The following is a 25,420-nucleotide window of genomic DNA, read 5'->3' as shown; positions in this document are numbered from 1 at the left end:
TCGCGGGTTCAAGTCCCAATGAGGTAGTTGGATTTTTTTTCAATTGACCTAATCCTTCCAGCCTCACTATGGCCCTGGGGTTGACTCAGCCTCTAACAGAAATGAGTACCAGGAATTAATTAAATAATTTTCCTGGGGACTGAAGCGCGGCTGCCATCTTTGAGCTGATTGTCTAGATAATGTGGGTCCCTCAACATCTCAACCCTATGGGCCTTCACAGCCTGTTACAGGGACAGCTTTACTTACTTTACTTTACAGTATTTTTAATAAAATGCTTTAAAATTATTAAACGCAACAGCAACTGCCATATAAATGCCCATCAGCAATGGGTATATAAATGAACTCCATCGAGCCCATCCTGTGCCATTTAGAAGGAAGGTTCCAGAGGGGATTTAAATTCAGATATTCCAAGCAGTGCTGGCATAAACAGCTGTCTTATTTCCCTGTTGTCAGAACCAGGTTTACTGTCTTAAAAATAAGAAAACCCTTTTTGAAAATATCTTCAGTATTCATATGTGATCAAGGGTTTACCAGCTGATGTACACTCAACATTTCCAAGATCTGCTCTTAGGATATTCAGTAAATTCAGTTGATACACAGAAAATGATAGCCTTGAACTTCATCTCAAAACAATATGCAAGCAGTATTCACGTGTGGTTCAAAGTACTGCTTATGGGATGGAAGCACAGCAGTCCACATTGCAGGCAGCAGGTGTGTAGCATGCAGGACATGGGTTAAAGGAAATGATGAGGTGAAAGCAGAAGTGCTCTTTTGGTGGTGTCTTTGTCCTCAGGAATCAGCGTTCATGGTGTATATAGTGGTTGTCTAGACAACAGTTACTTAGCAACAAACATAAAGCAGACAAATGTGTCAAGATTAATTTTGTTGTGGTTATACTACACCATTGGGGGGCACGCGGTAGCGTAGTTGGTTGAGGCATTATGCTACAAGGCGGATGGTCACGGATTCAAGTTCCGATGAGCAATTGGATTTTTTTTTTCAATTGACCTAATCCTTCCAGCTGCACTATGGCCCTGGGGTTGACTCAGCCTCTAACAGAAATGAGCTGCTGGTTACAGAAATGTAAATTTTATAGGTGATGTTTTTGTCATTTTTTGACATTTTTAGGTTTAAGGTCATTTTTGGCCATTTTAGGGAATTTTTCTTCATATGTTTTCTGAAATGTGAATAATATGGAAGCGAAGTGTTCTTTCTCCTTTAGGTAATTTTTCTGGATTTTTTCAGTCATTTTTTAAATATTTTCAGGTCATCAAAATCTGGGCTCTGGTAATTATTCATTGAATGCCAAATGAGTGTTAAAATGTATCCATTTTTTGCATTAAGATATGTGCAGTTCAGTGACTGGTAATTTGAATCCATTTGATGATCTATCAAGATCAAAACATGTAGTAGTATAGTATATAACAACATAGTTTAATCTTTGACACCTTTTGTATCTCATTTTTAATGTTGCATAAATTGTTGTGTAGATTTTGATATTTCTAACAGGACAGGATGCAAAATATAAAGATGATATACTGCTGGGACAAATGCCCCAGTTGCTCATCTGCCTGTGTTCAGAAATGGGGGGGGGGGCTTTTTTTATTTCTTGGTTCTGTTAGCATTCTCTGTTGAAGTAATGTATGTGTTGATAAAATTTTCTCAGGCTGTCACCTATGTCAGTTAAAAATTACTGATGTTTCAGTGATCTTCAGACAGCATGAAAGCTTCCAGGCTTATATAATACATGTATGTGCATGTAACATCTTTGGATGTTGAACATCAGAAAGCATATTGTGTATGCTTGTTGAACCCCATAACTATATACAGTGAAAGGCCATAACTCTTTGGATGTTGAACATCAGAAAGCATATTGTGTATGCTTGTTGAACCCCATAACTATATACAATGAAAGGCCATAACTCCACGTTATGTACAAGTTATTTGGGAATTTCAAAAGGGCAGAGTTGAATAGCATAGAACTCATTGCACTTTTTCCAAGCTATTTGAAAGAGCCTAGGTTATTATGAACTGCAGAAGCGTAAGCCGTGGTTTGATGAAGGATGCTCAGAATTATTAGACCAAAGAAAACATGTCAATTGCAGTGGTTATAGAATCCAAGCAAAATAAGGGGGGATAATCTGAACAACATGAGGCATGAAATCAGCAGTCATATCAGGAACAAAAAGACAGAATATCTGAAAGACAAAATTGATGATCTTGCAATGAACAGTAAGAACAAGGACATTAGAGACCTGTATAGAGGAATAAATGACTTGCCGTTAAAGAGTGGTTACCAACCAGGGAGTAACATTGTGAAGGATGAGAATGGTGATCTGCTTTGCGGATTCTCACAACATTCGGAATAGGTGAACTACTCTGTTATTAAATTTGGAATCAGGAAAAATTGCCTGATCAGTGGAAGGAGTCTTATTATTGTAACAGTTCACAAGAAGGGTGATAAAACTGGCTGTAGTAATTATCAGGGGATATCTCTGTCACCAACTTCATACAAAAGTTTATCCAATATGCTCTCAAGGTTAAGTCCATACATAGGTGAAATTATTGGGGTTCATCAGTGTGGGTTTCGATGTAACAGATCAGCTACAGATTAGATCTTTTGCATTCGTGAGATATTGGAGAAAAAAATGGGAGTACAGTGAGACAGCTATTTGTAGAGTTCAAGAAAGCCTATGATTCAGTTAGGGGGGAAGTATTGTACAATATTGTGATAAGAATTTGGGATACCCATGAAACTAGTTAGGTTGATTAAAATGTGTTTAAACGAAACATATAGTAAAGTACGTGTAGGTAAACATTTGTCTAATAAATTTCTTATCCAGAATGGTCTAAAACAAGGAGATGCTTTATCAGCACTCCTTTTCAGTTGTACTTCAGAATATGCCATTAGGAATGTCAGGAAAACTAGGCGAGTCTGAAATTAAAAGGGATACATCAGCTGTTGGTCTATGCTAATGATTTGAATCTACTGGGTGATAATATAGATATCATAAAAAAACAAACTTTAATTGAAGAAAGCAGTCTTCTGGGATTTGGCACCGTGTATATTTGGTGTTAACTTTAATTGATGCAAGTAAGGAGGCCCTGGTTCGATCCTGAGTCTGGTCAAGTGGGATTTATGGTGGACAAAGTGGTGCTAGGGCAGGTTTTCTCCGAGTACTTCGGTTTCCCCTGCCAATCTTCATTCCACCAATTGCTCCACAATCACCCTCACCTATCATCTGGGGCTGGTACAATGGGCCAGAAGTGGCCGCAGTACAAGTGAAAGAAGTCTAGAAGTAAACACAGAAAACTAAGTGTATGTTGCTGACTCGTCATCAGAATGCAGGTGAAAATAATGACACAAAGATAGGTGGCAGATGTGGTGCAGTTCAGATAATAGGGAATGACTATGACGAAACCCTGATTCAGGAGGAAATTAAGAGGAGATTGAACTCAGGTTACGCTTTGCTACCATTCAGGCCAGGACCATTTGTTTTCTTGTCTGCTGTCTAAAAACAAAAATTAGAATATACAAAGCAAGATAGGTGGCAGATGTGGTGCAGTTCAGATAATAGGGAATGACTGTGACGAAACCCTGATTCAGGAGGAAATTAAGAGGAGATTGAACTCAGGTTACGCTTTGCTACCATTCAGGCCAGGACCATTTGTTTTCTTGTCTGCTGTCTAAAAACAAAAATTAGAATATACAAAGCTATAATTTACCTGTGGTTCTGTATGGGGGTTGAAACTTTGTCTCTAACATTAAGGGAGGAACATTGAGGGTGTTGAGAATATTTGGACCAAAGAGAGATGAAGCGACAGGAGATTGGAGAAAACTGCATCAGGAGCTTTGTAACTTCTACTCTTCTGCAAGTATAATTAGAATGATCAAGTCAAGAATGAAATAGGCAGGGCATGTAGCACGAGTGGGTGAGAAGAGGGATGCATAGAGGATAGTGGTGGGAAAGTCAGAAGGAAAGAGACCACTGGGAAGACCAAGACATAGCTGGGTGGGCATTATTAAAATGGATCTTGGAAAGAGGATTGGATTGATCTGGCTCATGATTGGGCAGTGGAAGGCTGTTGTGAATACAGTAACGAACCTTCGGCTTCCATAAAATGCAGCGAAGTTCTTGAGTAGCTGTACAATTGGCAGCTTCTCAAGAATTGCTCAGTTCTGTGAGTGAGTGAGCGAGCGAGCGTACAGTCGGAATATTTTCAATGTGACCTGCAGTACAATTAATAATACTAACCAGGTAATCATCTTATAGAAATTTGTTTCCCCAGGAAAATGTCATGTCTGAATGTTACATTTGATTTTGTGGTATGTTTTATAGTCAATATTTCTTGTGACCATAGTGTTTTTACATTTTCATATCACCTGCATTAAGATGTTTGTTTATTCCTGTGTAAATATTTGATGTTTGTGTGCCATTTTACATCTTGTTAGTGTTAGACTGTGCATTAAGGACAGTTTTGTTGTAGTGGGTTGCATTAATCTTTTTGGATTATGTGATGGGTTTGTTAGTATTTTGAATGAAGGCCTTAAACATTACAGTGCTTAAGGATTCCAGTTTTTCTTATGTAAATGCTGTATTTTTATTTCTGAAGTACTGGGTATGACTGTCTTAACCCTTGGACCTTCTCTGGTCTATGTTTTGTAGCTTTGCAGTTATGTTTAAATACTCAAGAAAGGGGGTAAACCTTGCCAGAAAGGGAGCATAAAACACCTGGAAAGGAACCAGATTCAGTCTTGTTAATAGTGCATATTAGGGTATTGTGTGCATAAAATGAGGATGAATGGCCTGCAAGCTTCCCAGTGCAGCCTGCAAGTGAATTCTGGTGACAGAAAAAGTAAAAAAAAAAATTGGATTTTTATCCAAAAAATATTTGTTGAAGCAGTATGCATGAATTGTAATTAAAGATATCTACATTTAAAACCCAGAATTGCTGTCATGTATACTGGAGCAGCTGTTTTGTTGTCAGGTTTTCATGATATTTAATGTTCTATTATTATAATAGTCAGGTGCATTGGCAGTGCATATTTGAACATCTTATGTTAACAAATCTTTGTGATTTGCTCTGTGATCTTGGGCTTCAGCTGTTGGAATTGGTTTTAGAGTTTCATAGCATTTTAAATTTCTGGATATTTTGTGTGGCAAAGTTCAGATTGCGTAGTGACATTGGGGGCATTGTATTAGTAAAGTTCTGTTTTGTGATGATGGGAAGCAAAATTACTATACTAGATTGCTGACTATACAGACATTTTCTTTGCATAAGGTTACTTGTTACAGTCTATCCACAGGGTTATTTAGGCAAAAAGTATGATCCCTCCATATGTTGTCCTTGGGCTTGCTAAGTGGGTTTTCAGTGATGTTACGTGTTAGTCTGAGTATCCACAGAATACCGATTTTAGTAAATTATACATGTACATAAATTCAAATTTCTACACAATTTCTTTAATTGATGGTCACACGTCTTACCTCCATAGGCTGTCTCTCTGTTTTATGGCAGTTCTTGTGCAGAATGACACACTTTCACATGTCTGTGCTACAATTTGGTGTAGAGGGTTTTGTTCTTGGAGTGCTAAAGTTGGTAATTTATATATCTATATGCAGTGAGGTTGGGCTGGGAAATGTTAAAAGACATCTGTGATATTCTTACAGTATGGCTAGTACCTTATCATTAAGGGGTATGTAACGATATGCACCCCCCTTTTCTGGTGTTCGTGTTTAAAGAAGCTTTCAGAAATTTGTATACTTATAGACTGGGGAAATTTGTGTTAAGCATTTTTAAATATAATTTGTAAATACTTTACCAGTAGGCGCAGGCACACCAGCTGCAGGAACAACTTACGATTATGGCTATGGGCGTACTGCCCAGACCGCATATGACAGCACAAAGACGTATTATCAGCAGCCAGCTGCAGCAGCTGCTACGTACTCAACGACTGATACTCATTATCAAGGTAATGGTAATGCTGTTCATAAAAGTTGTAATTTTTTTGAAAGAAGTTTTAAAATATTTTGTGTAATTCGTATGTCTTTGCACGTTAGCATCCAAACCAGCATTTAGTACAAGCACATACACTGCAACAACTCGGCAAGTGACTCAAGCAACCCCAAAAGCTGCATCTTACAGTTCTGCATACACTACACAGGGGACTCCAGGAGCAAGTTATTCAACAGGTTACACTGCTGCTGCACCTCAGACGACAAATACGACTAAAGGTATGTGTCACTGAATAATACACAAAAAATTTACCATATCTCAGAGCAGCTTAATTTAGAATAAAATTGTGTTGGTATAAAAAGTGCTTTAAAATTTGTGCTCTTTGTCAAATGTTTTTAGTATGGTCAAGGTGGATTAGATGGGCAGGACATGTAGCACGCTTGTGAACATGGTCATGAACTTTGTGTTTTGTAAAAGGTGGTGAATTTCATAGGTGAGTGGCTGTAGCCTGTCAAGATGGGCTCAGACATGTTGGCAAACAAACACACCAGTGACTAGTGGGTCTGGAAAGGGGGCCATTCCGCTTTGTCCGGATAATTAAGGAGCTACTTGAGTGGAAAAGTAGTGGCTCTGGTCTAGAAAACTGATACTAATGGCCATGGGGATTTGTTGCGCTGACCACGCAACACCCTCTATCTGCTAAAGTTGGCACTGACTTCGCCAACAAGCAGCAGTCACTCGGTCGGTATAGTTTGCTTGCAGATTAAAGTCATGGGGTTTGTTTTTTTTTTGGTAGGTAAGAGTAGTTTGTATTTGCAAGTTAATTCAGTAAATCCCATTATCAGTCCAAACCCTGTGTGTAGTCACTAACATGTGACAGTATACTGAAATTCAGTACTTGCAAGCATGGCAGCATAACTCCTGGATTAAGATAGGCTGCCATCCCAATACTATCTGTTACGAACATGGTAATGAAGTTTGGGTTTCACAGGAGATGGTACTCCACATTTAATGACTCCGTGAGAATGGCTTATCGTACACAAAACCAGGTTTTCGTTAAATGTGGGTTATGCAAAATTGCACCAAGAAACTTAACTTCCTGCATACAATTATGATAAAATAATATTTCTAAACAAGTGTTTCAAGAAACTGTTTTGACACAGTTAAAATTAAGTATTCAGTAATGTCAAGTAATGTTTGGAGTAATTGTTGACAACATGGGTCGTATGGAACGAATGTCCATCATCGAAAGAATATTGATGATTTTGACCATAATTGCACAAAATCAAAGTATGAGCCCCAGAAGGTCAAACTAACACTGAATGTGCATTATAATGTCAAGCTTCACTGGATATGGAAAAATAACAGTGCTGTTTATATTGAACTTGGGTTAGAACCAGGTAAAATATTCACCAAATCAGAATTTTGCAATCATTTTCTCATGAAGGACTATGCAATGGAGTTATTCACAGAATATTGTAACAAATTGTTAAAGAGATCTGAGAATTTTTCTTTACATGCCAATATACAAAAATGGAATTTGTATATCGTTCATGGTTTCACAAAAGAATCTTGTCATATGATATTTTCTTCCTTGTGTGGGTTTTCTAAGTGACGATTAGAAATTTCAAAAGAAATGCTTTTAACATGTTCCTATATAGCTGCCGCCAATACAACATATTCAGGATACGATGCAGCATTGTACAGTGCTGCCACCATGTATGTGGCACAGCAGGCGCAGACTGGCGCAGGAACTGGGGCAGCTGCTGCAGTCACTACAAACACAGGTACTGCAAAATCAACCAGCTCTTGGCAAGGATACAAGAAAGGACCAATGTCTGGTGGTATGAAGACCATGAAACCAAAGCAACCCCCCAAACCACAGCAGCTGCACTACTGTGATGTTTGTAAAATCAGCTGTGCAGGTCCGCAGGTAGGAATCATTGGAAAGAGTGTCTTAGCATAGTAGTATATATGTTGTGACGTGGACGGCGCAACGCTCGGTAACCTCCCCCCCCCCAGGTGACATAACAGCATCGGAGCAACTGTCGCTGCTACAGTAACAGGCCAGTCAACACTCCGTCCCCATCCCCCCACGGTGACGTAACAGCACTTCCGGAAGTGTTGTTACTGGGCAACGCTGCCGAGAGTTGTTTATTGCTGCATAGTAACCGCAGTGTCCCGTGTTACGTCACCCTGGGAGGCAACGGAGTGTTTACCGAGCGTTATGTAATAATGGGAGGAGTGGGGGTACGTGACGTCACTCGTGGAAACTCAGAGTTCATGTGACCCCTACTTCCTGTTGCGCCATCCATGTCACAATATTTTGTTCTTGTCCTTGGCTTTTAGCAGTGTGTTACATTTGTACCTTTGCTTTGGGGATTTGGCTGTGTTGTTTGTTAAGGCTGTTCACAGTACATCTGGAGTTGGTGTCTTTAATGTGGTTGAAGTAAAATGAGTCACTGGGGCTGAAATACTGGTTAGGAGTGACAGTGGGGGTGGAGCATATTTAAGAATGTGGTGTGTTGCAAGGGCCATCCACTTTTTTCATTCTTTGTTTTCCATTTCATTCTCAGTCCACCATATTATTCTGGAGCATCAGCAATAGAATTGCAAAAATGCAGCTACTTAGCTTTCTCACATCTGTTTGCATGTAACAAGGTAGGAATTGCTGAATATTTGTATGAAATTTGTTCTTTGGTTCAGTTAAAGTTTGATGGCAGTAGCAGGTACTGGAAATGAGAAATGACTTGTGGTTCTGCACATCTTAAGCGCATAACTCACTAAATATTTGTTGGAACAAAATTTGTTAGGAAAGAGAAACATTTTGTGTCCACACTTTTTTGCCCATAAGTCTTAAAAGTTTTTGATGTAATTGAGGGAAGGTTATGCTTGAATGTCTGTAGACAGTAACAGAGAAAACCTACCATAATTGTTACAGTATGCGTTAATTTTCTCATTATATTTAATTTCTTTGTGAAAAATGCATGTGTATTCAAAGATACATGAATGGAAGTTTAAATGGAAAGATGTGTTTAAATGGGACAGTTCCATTTCAAACCATAGAGACAGGCGTGGAGAAGAGGCCATGAGTATGAGTTGAATGTTTGCTGAACATGACAAGAAAATACAGGAAATGACCTTGTTGACAATAGGAATAGAAAGGGTTAATAGTGTCATTCTTTCCAGCAGGGCCTTAAAAGTGGTTTGTTGTTTGCAGACATACCGTGAACATCTAGAAGGTCAGAAGCATAAGAAAAAGGAATCTGCATTGAAACTTGGGTCAGCTCCAGCAGCTCGAGGTGGCAACGCCCTGCGTTGCGAGTTGTGTGATGTGACTTGTACTGGCTCAGATGCCTATGCTGCACATATCCGTGGAGCCAAGCATCAGAAGGTAAGAATTTGCAGGCCCACATAATATGTACATTCTTAATGTGTGGATATCAGGCAAGTACTGTGACTACACAGCAGTACTTTTTTAACACAAGTTTTTTATTTGCGAAGTTCAGGAAGTGGCCACGCAAACAAGTTTTTCCGACACCTTTGGATTCTCAGAGTCCTGATTTGTGGAGGTAACTGTGTGTAGGATCAGATGGTGCTCAATTCTGGACCCATTTGTACTTGCTCTGAGAACTTTCTCTGCCAAAAACTCTTGCCGTACACATATGCTTAAATGCAGTGTATCAAATCCATTTTCACCCATGGTCCCTAAGTACAGGTATGTTTGTGACAGTGGCTTTGATCTGTTGTAGGCTTTAACCTCCAACTTCTCTGCAATACAGATCTGCAGATAAACTGTTTATGTATGGGCCTCCTGTTTTGAATGTTTTCTTATTTGGGCGTCCGGGTAGGGTTGTACTGGTTTGGTGTTGTCATTTGGGACTAACGTGATGTGCCAGTGATGTTAGGAAATGAAGGGTTTCGTATCGTGTCTGGTTTTGTGCAGAGGGATGGTCATGTGATCTGTACATCATTGTCTCCTGCATTCTACAGGGTGATTCATATAGAACCGGCCTGATGAAATGAGGTGTAATATAAAATATACCATACAGATATTAAAGTAATTTACACATATCTTATCTTGGATTGTGTGTCCCGATCAGAGCAGGTGTTGAAAGTGTCTGCCGTTTTCAAGTAGGCATTAGAAATACTCGGTGTTCAACAGTGTACTCCGTGACTGTCGCCTGTGCACTGCAGACACGTTTTGGCATTGTCCTTGACCTTGCAGCATAAGGGCCGCCACTTGCCTGATCGTGCACACACCATTCGACTCAGCACGGCCCACGGATTATTATGTTGTAATTGTGAGTCGTTATATGCATCACCTGCAGAATTATTAGCAAATTCATCGAGCCGGTTCTATACGATTCACTCTGTATTAGTTTGTTGTTAACATGGGGAACTAACATGTGTATGTATTAATTAAAAACTGAATACACTTATATTTCGTCTAATGTAAGTAGAGTATCAGCGATGATGTCTATGAAAAGATAATATATTTGACATGTTGACTGCCATGGGTTCATGATGTCTGAAAAACATTCTCTTTGCAGCTGTGGAGGACACTAGTGCCCACTGTATAATGCCTGGCCCCTTGCTAATCCAGTTACAGTTAATTTGGAGCAAAATATGAGAAATCCTTTTCATAGTTGAGTACATAATTTGAAAAAATACATGGCATTTAGGATCAAGACGACTTTCAGACTGTGTTGAGGTCAGCTGCAGAGACTGAAACCACACAAAAAATATCCAAGATTGGCTTGAGCTAGATGGAGGCAACCCTGCATTTCAGCCTATGACAGAGGAAGAAATTGGTGCAGCAATATTTTATTTTTTGTCAGCATTACCTATATTATTTAATTTTCCATGTGTTTTCATTAATCTGGATTGGCAAGGGTTTACTAAATTAATAAGTTGAAGCTGGGACTAAAAATGTAATAATAGCAGTCAGTATGTTGAGTCCCCCCCCCCGGTGGTCNTAGGGTGGTCATCTCTGTGTGATAACAATATCCATGACTGCTGTGAAATTAATAGCTAGTTCACATCATTTCTACTTGCTATAAGTGCACAGACCAAATGTTACAGCAGTGATTTTTTTGATGATCTTGCTGTGGAGTCTCAGGTTCAGTCCTGGGTGACTCTACATGAGGTCTGTGGTGTACAATGTGGCACTGAAACAGAATTTCCACAGGAATGTTAGGTTTTCCCCTTCCAGTCATCACTCCACCAGAGCTCTTTAGTCTCTGTCCTGTGGTGTGAGATGGTTTGAACCAGGCAGCACATTATCACATCCTTGGTCTTTAGGTTGGTGGCATCATCTGTGGCCTGGCTTCTTGCTGGTTACAGAGTAAGGAGGTCTCTATATTGTGACATGTGACCCCTACCTCCCCGGCGGTAACGTAGCGCTTGCGTAATAGGCGAGTAATCACCCCGCATCTTGGTAGCTATGCAATGCGCAACGCGCGGTGACGTCACCGAGGGATATCGCAGTTGCTAGGCAGCAGTCAACAACTCCGGACAGCGTGGCTAGCAACAAGGCACCAGACGACAATTGTCCGATCAAGGCTACATAAGGAGCAGCGAAGGCTATTCACAGTCAGTTGTACTGTGACAGCCGCCGAGTTGTAAAGTAACAGTCGCCGAGTCAAGTTGTCTTGTGGCTACCGCAGAGTTAAGTACTAGTCGAGCGAGTGTGTTATCAAGAGTCCTGCAGTCAGCCGACTACAAGTTGGAATATAGCAGCCGTCGCGGAAAGAAGAACCGGACGTGTGTGTGATTGTGTAATTGGGAGCGTGTGATACAGTGATACATAGCTCCCCTACTGTAAACGTGTAGACTACTGAAGACAGAGTGAGCTGATTTGCGCATAGGGTTATAAATCGTGAAACCCCGCAACAGTGGTAACAGATTATTGCGATTAGGGTTATAAAGTGTGAAACCCCGCAACTGTGTGATAAGTAATTGTAGCTGTTATTTGTAGATTGTTAAATAAACAAATTAACCATCTCTACGGCGTCTTCGGTAACGTAAACACGTTACAATATGTTAGCAAAACTTGGCAGAAAGCACACAGGTGCTTCATTGCATATGTCCACCTGCATGTAAAGACTTCCAGAAGATTTTTGTGGCAGTTTATAATAGCGAGTTTCACCAAAAATCGTTTGATGCCAGTTTTAGTTAAAATTTGGTAAAATTAACACACTACATGAAGACCCAAATGCATTTTAAAAAATTATCTCATGTCTGCACCTTCATTAATGAGAACCCACAGGGAGAGCCAGGCTATGTCCATTCTGTCTGTTAATCTTGTAGCAGTTCACAATCTAAATGAAGATGTCAGAGACTCGGTTTAAACTATGGTGTAACATGCTGGTTGCTGTTATATTTATGTCTAGTTTACGGAGGTAATTATAAGTTCCTTACATGGCTTTGGTTCATGTAAAGGTGCTTACAAAGGATGTTAAGTAAATCTGTATGACTTGTAGGTTTCAGGTTGACTGAAAGTGATAACATGAAATTTTCATGAAAGTCTATGTGACGCAAGTTTGTGTTGTCCATCCCCATGACTCAGTCTGTTACACAAATTTGAAAGGTGAAAATTTTCCCAACTATTTTGTAAGAAGAGCCTTAAAAAGCTGGGAGTTTATCATGTTTTAATCATGAAAGTCCCCTGTAACTGTCTTGAGTCCAAATCTGTGCCCCTGTGACAAGCAGTTTGTGATGATGCGTATGGCAGTGTTCTTATGTGGCCATAGTATCTAATAGCATTGAGCATAAGGGTGATATCAAAAAGGAACTTATGTTGGTGTGTAAATGTGAATGAAGTTGACCCCCCCCCCCAAAAAAAAAGTTCTGTGTCACTATTAATGTTTATAAGACTATTTAGTTTTAAATAGATTTTCTTGTAGGTTGTATGGCAAATGAGTGACTGGTCATGATTTTTTTAAGTGCAACATTCCTCTGTTGATGCATTCTTGAAAATGTGTCCATATTGTGAAAACATGTGATTTAAACCTCTTCTTCCACTGTCTCACATGTTGTAAGCAGAGATACATTTATATGGTAATTTTGTCAGAGTACAATTGTAAATAAAACGCTTGGTCCCAATCAAATTTATAAGTGCACTTTGTGTTCCCTTTCAGGTATACTACCTGCCCTGCCCAGGATAATACAAGGATAATATAAGAATGGGAATAGCAGCTGCACTGTGAGCTGTCCTGGGGCACGCAGTAGCGTAGTTGGTTGGGACACTATGATACAAGCTGGAAGGTTGTGGGTTCAAGTCCTGATGAGGTCATTGGATTTTTTTCAGTGACATAATCCATCCAGCTGCACTATAGCCCTAGGGTCAACTCAGCCTCTAACACAAATGAGTACCAGGAATATTCTTAAAATATTCTTGGGGGGGTAAAGAGTGGCTGGTGCGTAGGGCTCTGACCTCACCGCCATCTATGAGCCAGTTGTCTAGAAAATGTGGGAACCTCAACATCTCACAGCCCTATGGGCCTGCACGGCCTGTTACAGGGATACCTTTACTTTTTTACTTTTACTGTGAGCTGTCCCATTACATCAGTGATGCATGCATGTTGGCTAGCCACTCAAGCAGTTACATATGTGTATTCTGCCACGTCACTGACTCACGCATATATGCAATCTGAATTTCTGTACAAATAGCTTTTATTGATTAATTTGAATTTTGTATTAAAAAATAAAATTCCAAATTTCCTTTAATGTAAAATTCCACAGTCTGAAAATTGATATTGTTGTGCACTGTACTGATGGTGGAAGGTGTTGAAAATCAGTACATTGCAGAGTTATGTGCTGTGGCTGTGTGTGAGAGAGAAATGGAATAATTTGTGAAATGGTTTGTTTTACACGGTGTCTTTGTTGAAACTTCAATATTAATAATATAATAATTGTATTCAGTTGGTGAAGCTGCACACAAAGCTGGGAAAGCCCATACCGTCAACAGAACCAGTGGTTGTGGGTGGTGGAATTAAGACTACAACAGGTACAACAGCATCCACTACTACCCCAGTAAAAACTGTGACTACCACTGCAGCAAAACCTGCAATACCAGGGGCTGCCAAGAAAACTGTTACTGCAGCACCTAAGATTAATTTTGTTGCAGGTAAAACATTGATGTAGCAATGTTTGTGCCAAGCGTACACTCTCCCTTGGTAGACATTTATCTCATTGTTTTGGCATAAGTTCATTTCATTTGGGATAGAATTAAGCGGATCTTCCCCTGTTATCAGCTACTCAAGCCATGGGACATTTAAACCCTACTCATTTCTGGGTACAGAGGATGTTACACATGAGCTGGATTTTATCTTTGCACTGGATGTGCTCTGTACGTTGGATGGTGATGACTGACATGCTACGTACATTGGTCGGCGTTGACGGTTTAACTTATGTGTATTTCTTCTTGGAGGTGTAAGACAGGAATCTTGACTGGAATTGCAGTCCATAATGATATACATTCTGTAGGCAGTCTACGCTTTACACTTGCTCATGCATGTTTTAATCCTGCTCATATGAATTGCCGTTTTTAGCTGAAAAGTACTGTGGATCTCAGAAGTATGTGCTGTAGCTGTGCATTATTTGTTTAATGCACAAATGTGGAAATGTAAGGAAAAGTCTGCTGAATATTTTGGTTAGTTGCTGTAATCAGTGCTAAAAAAAGCTTGTGTCATTTGTTTGCATATCTTCATTGTTAACTTTCACAGATTAGTGCATTGTCTGAAATAGTCTTCACCCTCTGAGGAAGGAAGTATGGCTATATTAATGATGTGCAGCTTTGTAATTTGTGGCAGAAGAACATCATGTCACTAAGCTGTGCATCTTATTCCCACATCAGGATAAAATAAATTGCATATTGGATGGGAAGTGCTTGGGTGCTGCTTTTTTGCATCTGTAACACATTTGTTGTACGTTGGATGTGTATCGAAGCATGTTGATATTTGGGGTTTGAGATTCTGGCAGTGGTGAGTAGAGTCGTTTTGGGATGTGGCGCTGCGGAGTTCGGTAGATAATTAATGTTTCTGTGTAATATAGTTTGTTCCTCTTCGCATTATTGAAAATGGTTGCAGTACATTCCTTAGACACATTGATGCATATCTACCACGTACGTGGTGTGTTCAAAAAGTATCGAGCCTTCTTTGATCCCTGCGTAAACCAATGAAGCGTGGGAGGCTCCCTTTGGTGGAGATGTAGAGGGGACATTCATGCGCAGTAATGAATTTTTACCCGCCCGCAGAAAGCGTCAGTCGCTGGCAGTCGGCCTATGAGTGAGGACGTGTAGTGAGTGCTCGTCGGATTCCAGTAAGGTGTAAAATGACTGAACAGCATGAGCAGCGCATCAAATTTTGCCAAAAGCTTGGTGATACCCAAGTGGAAACCATTCGCAAGATTCAACAGGCTTTCGGGGATGATGCCACGAGCAAGTCACAGATAAAGGAGTGGTACAACCGCTTCAAAGATGAGCGCACATCAGTGGACAGCGAACCGCTTTCAGGCAGACCCTCAACAAGCCGAAATGAGAACGTCATTGAGCAAGTGCGGACTTTGGTCATGGAGGACTGTCGTATGACAGTCCCAGAACTTGTGAATGAGATAGGGGTAAGCATTGGATTGGTACATTCAATTTTGACCGAGGATTTGGGCATGAGGAGAGTGTCCGTGAAATTTGTACCAAAACTGCAAACAATGGAGCAGAAGCAACGCTGTCTGGAAATCGCACAGGACATGCTGGACAATGCAAACAGTAACCCCAACTTTCTGAACACCATGATTACAGGCGATGAGTCATGGGTTTATGGGCACGACCCAGAAACCAAGATGCAGTCGTCACAGTGGAAACATCCGACATCCCCGAGGCCAAACAAAGCACGGCAGGCCCGCAGCAATGTCAAGGTCATGTTGGCCATTTTCTTCGACTCCCGTGGTGTTGTGCATCATGAGTACGCACCACAAGGCCAAACCACCACAAAGGAATACTACCAGGAGGTCCTCCATTGCCTTCGTGATTCTGTGTGGCGCAAACGACAGGATCTGTGGGCAATCTCCATCATGATAATGCACCCGCCCATTCTGCGCATCTGATTCAGACTTTCGTCCTCAAACACAACATCCCTGTGGTTTGTCAGGCGCCCTACTCCCCCGACATGGCTCCGTGTGACTTTTGGCTATTTCCCAAGCTGAAAATGCTGCTGAAAGGAACCCAGTTTGAGTCAAGAGAAGACATCATGCGAAATGTGATGGCCCGGCTGATCACCATTCCAAAAGACGCATTCCAGAAGTGTTTCCAACAATGGCGGAAGCACTGGGAGAAGTGTGTGCATTACCAAGGAGACTACTTTGAAGGGGATTAGGGTTTTGTACCTCCAAATCAGTAAATGTATTTCTGCTGACCAAAGGTTCGATTCTTTTTGAACACACCACGTATATGTTTTCACATCTTAGAAGGTTGTGATTCTGTTTGTGTCTTGCTGTGAAACTTTTTTTTTTTTGTTTTTCGTTTTTGTGCTGAAATTTCAGCATATTTCATCTAGTAATTTGAAGATAGGCGTTTCTTTTGCATATCGCAAACTGCTCCTATCAGGTGTAAATTATATTTCCAGTTGTAGTTTTTATCTGACCCTACATCTGATTCATAACCTACTTCTCGTGCAATATTCATGTCCTGTTTATGCAGGAAGGAAGGAAAATGCATTGTAGTTAACAGTGGTAAGGGAAGAACGCGAGGATGTAAGAAAAGAGGGCACATGGGTTGCTGTTGCATATAGGTCATACTCTCATTTATGGTGGAAATTTGGCATTCTAATTTTCCACAACTTTTATATAGGTATGAGTTGCCATTCCATTTCAGTTTGGCACACAAAAATGGTATAGTTCATCACATGCGTGTGGCATTATTTGTGTTTGGAAATTGTCTCACTTCTGTTCTGTGTACAGCCAGCAGAAATGCAAGTAATGTGGGTATTGTCAGTATGGAATATTTTCATATCTCAGTTTTAAATGTGGTGGAATGTACTGAAGAAAGCTGGAACAGCAGTGATAAGAAATCGTGACATCAGTGTAAAGAGTAGTCTCATACTCCAAAAGGTTTACAAATGAAAATGGATGTGTTCACCTAATGAATTCAGTGTGCAAAGCCGAAAGTTTCTGTCACTTGAAAGAGGCTTGGTTGGTTTCTTCTGCAACAATGATTGGCTCAAGATACTTGTCCGAGTGTAATGGAACTATTTCTTTTTGCTGTTCCTTGATTGGATAACATTTGGCATTCCTTTTCACATGTTATTAAATCTCTGCATTTATATCCCACTGACGTATATGAGTTCTGTTCTTGATAACGTATTGTCTACCTTTAATTGTATTTTTCGTTGTTTGACCATTTGTTCGTCTGGAGACATGGACCAGCATGTTGATGCGTGGTCCTTGATGGGTCTGCCATTTTTGAGTTCTTAACAGCAGCTGCTATGCATAGTATCCTATCAAGAGGTTGCCTTGTCTTGCGTTTTGGAAATTACAATCATAGCTTCTTTGTGAATTTAAGAGAATGAAATTTTCTTTTATCATCTGTGAGATGTTTGGTCATGTGTCCTGTTCTTGGTCTAATGCAGGAGCGGGATTGCATCGTCACTTGGTAACGTAGCCCATTGTATTACCATTAGAAAGTTGATAGATGCTGTTTTATTCATACACCAGTGGGAAATAGAAACCTGTATACAGGGTTTCTCCTGTAAGGTTGCCTATATGAGGTATATTGTACCTGATTCATAGAGTAGGTGGGTTGTCCAATTCATGCCATCTTTTCAGTGGTCTTCCTAAAATTTTCTTTCCATGCTTCCATGTTTTTCCTAGTTATTTTTTTATATAAATTAGGCGAGGTAATAGAATTTGTAATTCTCCTGCATTGTCCTCATTTTATTCCTGGGTAGTCATTAGATGTCTATACTGTTAAAAATTTTTGGAGCTTGAAAGCAAGATGTCTGCTAATTTCTTGCTGACCAAGAAACATTTTAGTGGTAGGGTTGCCACTTTTCTCCTCTGGACAGGGTTAGAGGTGCCATTTTCCCCAGATCTGATGAAATGATGTGGCCGTGACTTCGCCTGCAGAAATATGAATGTGGGCTTGGAATTCGGCATTTCCACTTTTCAGTATATCTGTAGCTGGGAGTTGGGTATTTTGTAATACGTTTGCCATATTCCTTTGTATGGTGGTTTGCTTATGTGATCCTTGTCCCTTTAAGTCATGCCACATTTTTGATGTGGGTAGTATGTAGAGTATTGGTATGCACTGTAATTGTGATATGATAGTGTCAGAGGGAACTATTAAAGGTGCTGCAGGTTAGAACTTTACAGTATATCAGTTGAATATATACTTCTGAATGAAACATACATATGCTCCTCAGTATGCTATGGTTGCAAGAAAGATTGCTGCCCATTGGAAGAGAAATGTGTTCACAATATTTTGAGTTCCGAAGACAATACCGTAGTTGAGTTGAGGATTACTATCTTCTGGGATGTGACATTGTGCAATTTGATAGACAGGCACAAGTGTTTTAGAAGAAACGGCTGCCTCAGTCTCCAGGGTTGATGTTGTAACACTGGTACCCGTTTAGCAGACCACATGGCATTACATCCCAGAAGACTGATTTAACCAACCTGAGAACCTCAAACCTGGGTTCCATAAATTAATAGCAAGTGTTGGGAATTTTGAAAAGTGGGAATAATGTGTTTGAACACTTGCATGAGAAATTCAGACAGTTCTGTATATCTCATTTCATGTATTTTAAAGGAAATTTTACTTGAACCCAGAATTTTCTTCAGTTTAGTAAAACAGATTTAAGAAAAATGACTGCAAGATAATAGTCATAAATTGGGAACAAGCAAGGCATTCAGCTGTAGAGGAAAGATAGGTATTACATACTTGTATATAATATAATCTAGTATGTAGTGCGAAGACGTGTAAAATTCAGGTCTCATTGGGAATTTTGAAAAGAACTGAAACGTGTGAGTTGTCTGAACTGAAACGAAGAGAGTTCGGGAGTGTATGAAGTTCCCTCTATGCTCACCGTCCATGTATTTTGTCGATAGGCTGCAGTGTCAGGAATAGGGGAGAAGAGAAATGTATGTGACTTGTTTGTTGGGAGAGCATCTCGCTAAGCAGCTCCTAGGAGAGGGTGTTCTTGAATGTTTTACTCTGTATGTGCCATAAAATTTAACATATTTGTCTAGCCATTATTTTTAAGACTTCATCAATATGTGGCTGAAAATATATAGTACAGTTAGTTATATATGCAGTGTTTGATTTTGTCACCCAGTTTTGGTTTGAGGTTTTCACAGGTGTCAAGATTTGTGTGGATTTCTGTATGAACAATATAGTGTGGTAGGTGGGCATTGTTATTGTCTCTGTCCCTTATACATGGGATGGATATTGGGGCAGTTAACCCAAAATACTAGGTGGTTCAAATATGACCGGGACTGATTTTTTTGTAAACAAGCTGCATTGCACAGCAGCTGTGCGACCTTGAGAGAGTGAAGCCACAACCTCCACCCTCCCTCCTGTTAGGGTTAGAACCTGTTCAATCCTGTCTGGAAGTTGCTAGAGTGATGAGTGAACAGAAGGTACTGCGGAGCGTGGAACAACACATTGTGATCAAATTCCTCGGAGAAAACGTCCCGTCCGCTGAAATTCACCACAGACTCCAACAACAGTATGGGGAAGAGTGTCTCTCACGGACCCGTGTGTTTAGTGGTGTAAGTGCTTCAGAGAGGGCAGAGAGCACGTGGAGAATGAACCGCATGATTGTCGGCCGCGGCTATCCGTCACTAAGGCAAACATTGATCGTGCAGAATAGGCGCATCACTATCAAGGAACTTGGAGCAATGCTGTCCATCAGTGTGGGTAGTGTAGAAGGAATCGTGAAATACCACCTGCACTATTGCAAGGTGAATGCACGGTGGGTACCACGCACTTTGATGGATGTGAACAAAATGGTGTGCATGCAAGCTGCCAGTCGTCTCCTACAGCAGTTTGAAGACAAACGTGATGCATTTTTGAGGTCTGTAGTGACCACCGATGAAACGTGGGTGCACTACTACATTCCCAAGTCCCAGCAGTCATCACGCAAGTGGCGACATACCAGTTCTCCCAAACCCAAGAGAGCGCGGAGGAGCCATTCAGCAGAAAAAGTGATGGCAACGTTCTTCTCGGACTGGCAGAGGGTTATCCATGTAGACTTTCTGACAGATGCCAGGACAGTCAATGCAGCTTATTATTCAAACCTCCTGGCAACAGACATGAAGGAAAAGCTCCGATCCAAGCGGAAGGCAGGTGGAAAGCGGGTAGCCTTCCTTAAAGACAATGCATGCCCCCATACGGCCAAAACAACAATGGAAACCCTCCGGAAATTGAAATGGAACCTTCTGACACATCTGCTGTACAGTCCCAATTTGGCCCCAAGTGATTTGTACCTGTTCCGAAGGCTCAAATCAGACTTGCAAGGCATGCGGTTTGTGGACGACACCGTCATCCAGACTGTTCGGGAGTGGATATGCTGCAACCACAAGCTGTTTTTGAAAAGGGCATCAGGATGCTTCCAGAATGTTGGAAAAAATGTGTTGACTCCAGAGGGGAGTACGTTGAAGACTGACATGTGCAAGTAAGTGTTTGGCAATTTTGGTTTAAAAAAGAAATCAGTCCTGGTCATATTTGAACCACCTTGTACCAATACCAGTGAATGACACTACACAGTGTCATAAGGATGCCACACTATTGGTTAAGTATGGTGTGAAATTTGAAAAGGAAAACAAAAATCCTTTTATAGTAACTGAACAGTGTGTGTGATGTAAGACCGTATGTGCTTGTTACAGCTGGGTCCTTGGGGACAGTTGGAACGGCAGCAACAGGTATCAAGGCTGAGATAGCTGAAGTAAAATCTGAGATAAAGGAAGAGCCTGTTATGTCTGACTCGGAGCTCGCGCTAAGTGATAAAGATGTCCAACCGGTTGGTCAGGACTATATCGAGGAAATTAAGAACGAAGAAGGTGAGTGATGGTTTTTTTTTTTGTCATGTAGAGTAGATCTGTTGAGAGCATGCGGGAGTCAAAGGGGAAGTTGGTTGGTTTGTTTGTTTCCAATGGCTGCATTTGGGATCATTTAACCCATTTTGCTCTTGCTTCCCAATAGAGAGCACTCAAGTCCTTGCTTTGTTGCATCTTGAAGAAGTTTGAACTTTTCTTTTGGGAAGCTTTGCCAGGTTTGTTGCTCATTTTGCACTACCCAGGGTACATGTATGACTTAAAGAATGTCACAGACGTGAGCAACCTTTTCCCCCTCATAGGGGAATTATAGGAAGCAAAAATGTGCGTGTGTGCAGTAATGTAAGTAAAGTTAGAGAGCTTACTTGTAAGTTGTATTTGAGACATTTTACTTTCATTTATATGTGAATGCACACCGGTAATTAACATTAATGTTCAGGATAGCTAAACACTTCAATACTGTGGAACACTTAAAGATTTTGAAAGGAGAGGATACCTGGTGATAGTCCAAAATGTTTAGTTTGAGTATCAGTTTATGTGTACTAGAAATGACATGCAAAATAGTAATGAGAATTTTATAGTTTATTTCATTTGCTAGGCCCTGTTGGACATTTGGGGTCGTAAGTCCTTTCCTGAGATGTTTTGAGACTGCTAAATTTGAACTCTTTGTATTGAAAATGTGAGAGTAAGTCCTCTGAGCAATACATCCTTTTTTCGCAGTAGTGCGATGTGTGGGTGACGAGTTAAAGAATGGTTGTATTATAATGTAAGAGCAGTGTTATTGGGATTTTTATAACTGCATTTGTTTTGTTCAACGAAGTGTGTACATTCTGTTCAGTTTCCAACTGTTAAAGTTCATGTTTCTAATTTCTTTAGGTAAAGTTATCAGTTTCAACTGCAAATTGTGCGAGTGTCGGTTCAATGATCCAAATGCCAAGGAAATGCATATGAAAGGTCGTCGTCATCGACTTCAGTATAAGAAGAAGGTGAATCCAGAATTGGTTGTGGATGTGAAGCCATCTTTGCGGCAACGCAAGCTGCAGGAGGAGAAACTTAGGAGACAACAGATGAGAGATGAATACTGGAGACGCCGTGATGAGGAGCGGTGAGGAGCTTATGTGTAGATTCCATGTAGCTGAGCCCTTCTTGAGAAGCCAGTAGTCAGTCAGCAACACAAGAATTTCCTCAATATTTATGGAACCCAAATTTTTACCTTTATTGTACACCAATATACCATTATTATATGTAGTTGTATAGATGGGCCATTGTAGCTATATATCTAATGCAACATGGTGTTCTACACTTTTTTATTTGTCTAGAATGTTTATGTAGTTCACTTTTGTTCCTGGACAGGATGATGGAAGAGGAAGAAAGGATGTACTGGGAGGAGCGCCGTCGGTATGAAGAGGAAGTGGAATACTTTGAATGGTACAGACGTTATGGAAGAGATCATCGAGGTTTGCCTCCACCTCCCCCAAGACCTTTTGGGCCAGGTGTGCCACCACTTATGGTAAGTATTGTTTCATGTGGTTTTTGTGCATGCAACAGGAGTTGTACCCTCTTGTGCCAGTAGATCAGTTAAGTGTATGATAGTTCTTGTGATACATTTTAACTGTGGCTTGAGGGCGTAAAGTGTTGGTCTGCCATGCATATGTAAATAAATGAATTCAGGCCACTTAAGCCTTGATTCCATATGCAATCAAAGCCAGTCATGGTGTGAGGGTCATTTCACACTCATCCTGCTGAGTCTCAGTTAAAGGCCACCATGATTGTGTTGTATTTGGGATGGTTTCTCTCTCTATTTTTATTCCCGTCACTGGCAGGTGCCTGTTTCTTTTGTGGTGCTGTATTCCACAATATTGTAGCATCCTGTTGTACTTTTCACTTAGTGTTAGTTAGTTCTACAGTCTTAAGTGCAGCAATTTATTAAAACCTACTAAAGCCAGTCACTTTAAAAGTTTTTTATGACATGCTTCAACCAAAATGGTCATCATCAGGTGTTACAAGTTGTTGGTGAGGAAACTGCCTTCTTTCTGCTTTGATGCATAGTTGTTGATGTATGGTTCCCATAGTGCATATGAATTTTTTCTTGCTGCTTTGTTACTTGTTTTGTTTCCAGCTGTGCACCCACAACATTTTAACACCTGAAGATGGCCACTTTGATCGAAACATGTTGTAAAAAACTTATGAAGTGACTAGCTTTTAATAAGTTTTAATAAATTGTTGCACATAAGACTGTAGAACTGATTATCACTAAGTTGTATTTAACAGTTTTTTTATCTTGTACAGAGTGTTTCAAAAAGAGCTTTACAACTTTGAAAGCTTATATAAATTTATACAGAGGACATACACAACGTTTTGAACTGTCGTAATGTAGCAAAACACACCGAGTTTTACCTCGGATAGTTATCGTTCAATGTGACTTCCATTGGTAATGCGGCAGACGTCCCATCTGTAGTCAGTCTCTTGCCACACACTACGTAGCATCTCTGGTGTCACTTCTGCAGCTGAGGCAGTAATTCGAGTTTGGAGCTCAACAGCATTTGCAGGCAAAGGTGGTACGAACACACTATCTTTAACGAATCCCCATAAGGAAAAATCCAGGGGAGTAAGATCCGGGGAACGAGGTGGCCATGCTATTGGTGCCGCTCTACCAATCCACCGACCTGGGAAATGGGTGTTGAGGTACTCGTGCACTTCTCCAAGGTAATGAGGGGGTGCACCATCTTGCTGGGAGTGAATGCGTCCTTCATGGTCATCTTTGTCTAACTGTGGAATGAGGAATTCTTGGAGCATGTCCAGATATACAATACCGGTAATGATCGTCTCCATGAAGAAGAAAGGACCGTACACTCTTTCTTTGCTGGGGGCTCAAAACACGCTCACCTTTGGGCTATCACGAACATATTCCAGGGAGACGTGTGGATTTTCGCTGCCCCAGATCCTGCATTTGTGGTATTGACCTTACCACTGACATGAAACTTGCTCTCATCACTGAAAATTACGGAGTCCAGAAACTTATCGTCTTGTATCTGATGAAACATTTGCATACAGACTTCCTTACGGACCACCTTATCTGCATCCGTAAGGTGTTGAATGATGGATAGTTTGTACGCTTTTAAGTCTAAATGTTTTCGTAACACACACAGGAACATTTGAAATACCAGTTTCCTGAGATGCACGTCACGTTGACTTTCGTGGACTTCAAACGAAGCTCTCCCTAATCTGTTCCACTGTAGCGTCAGAAACACGTGGCCGACCAGGTGGCTTGGCACAGCGCACAGAGCATCTGGTCTGAACAAAATTGTTGTGCCAGGAGTAAATTGTAGGCCTCCTGGGAAGTTCCTTGCGACACTGAGCGCGAAATTTCCTTTCAAGTTGTGTAGCAGACTTCGTTTCTTTGAACCAAAACACACAACGAGCATGCTCTGCACCTGTGAAAGTAGCCATCTTGATTTCAACTGCAGGAGCCCTCGCGGTGGCGGTATTGGGTACTACAGTACCGTGTGCATGAAACTGTGTTTTTTGCTACATTATGACAGTTCAAAACGTTGTATATGTCTTGTGTATAAATTTATATGAGCTTTCAAAGTTGTAAAGCTCTTTTTGAAATACCCTGTACTGTCATCATTTTTAAACCAAAGCAAAGAGAGTGTGATGGAATATGAACATGCGCTGCAAAGGCACAAAGTGAAAACCGTAATGCAACCAAGACTTGCGTGTGGAATACATAAATTATGTACATTATTTTTCATAATTTGGTAAGTGAATAAAGTAAATGTAGGATAAAGTTATGTAATATTTTTAATGACATTGCTGTGAATGCTGAAGGTACCGTATAAGATAATTGGCCCCTTTTGAAGCCATTACATCTGAGTCATATGTCCCCTCTTGCCCCATGCAAAAATAATTTCAATCCCTTCTACTTTCTTAAGGACTGAGTCAGCTGCTTATATCGCATGCTTTAAACACATCGATTAGCAGACTTCCCAGATTCTTGTCTCCAGATGCTCTTGAAAATTCAACACCCATGCTTGTCTTTGAGGCTTGTTCAGGGTCCCATGGGTAACTTATGTAGGTAATTACATTAGTCATTAACCCGTTACCGTGGTTCAACGTGTATGTTTCGTCAGGGATTTATATCGTCTGGGGGGGTTCGACGTGTATGTTTCGTCCAGCTGCACACGTATGTTATAACGCCCATAATAATTGATGGTTTTGCTGTAGATTGTTAGATTTTTCACTGGCCTGTTGTCAGGAGGACTGTATTTAATGACACACGTGTTTAAGAGCGCTAAGTCGTCGTTACATATGCCTGTCTTGCAGCAACGTTCCTGTGGCTATTGCGAGCTGTTTCTGTTATGAATGATGTGTTTTGTTTGCTCTGAAGCTATAAACACCAGAGACTGATATGTGC

At 40.6% G+C, this 25,420-nt stretch overlaps 1 protein-coding gene across 6 annotated transcripts in view; it reads left to right on the top strand.

Moving 5' to 3' along the window:
- Positions 1-25,420, top strand: part of LOC111867263 (zinc finger RNA-binding protein) — a 55,385-nt gene that overhangs the window by 9,259 nt on the left and 20,706 nt on the right. For 4 of the 6 annotated variants that reach the window (XM_023856953.2, XM_023856956.2, XM_023856954.2 and 1 more), the window contains 8 exons: positions 5,825-5,971; positions 6,060-6,233; positions 7,617-7,888; positions 9,176-9,349; positions 13,882-14,086; positions 20,836-21,009; positions 21,880-22,108; positions 22,357-22,513. In XM_023856953.2, the coding sequence (XP_023712721.1) occupies positions 5,825-5,971; positions 6,060-6,233; positions 7,617-7,888; positions 9,176-9,349; positions 13,882-14,086; positions 20,836-21,009; positions 21,880-22,108; positions 22,357-22,513 (1,532 nt within the window). The remainder of the gene's footprint in view (positions 1-5,824; positions 5,972-6,059; positions 6,234-7,616; positions 7,889-9,175; positions 9,350-13,881; positions 14,087-20,835; positions 21,010-21,879; positions 22,109-22,356; positions 22,514-25,420) is intronic. The other 2 variants (XM_033752613.1, XM_023856955.2) reach the window with 2 other exon arrangements.

The sequence above is a fragment of the Cryptotermes secundus genome, unplaced genomic scaffold (assembly GCF_002891405.2).
Source record: "Cryptotermes secundus unplaced genomic scaffold, Csec_1.0 scaffold1356, whole genome shotgun sequence".
In the NCBI taxonomy this organism is placed as follows: Eukaryota; Metazoa; Arthropoda; class Insecta; order Blattodea; family Kalotermitidae; genus Cryptotermes; species Cryptotermes secundus.
The sequence above is the reverse complement of the archived record's forward strand: the minus strand, read 5'-3'. Positions and strand labels throughout refer to the sequence as shown.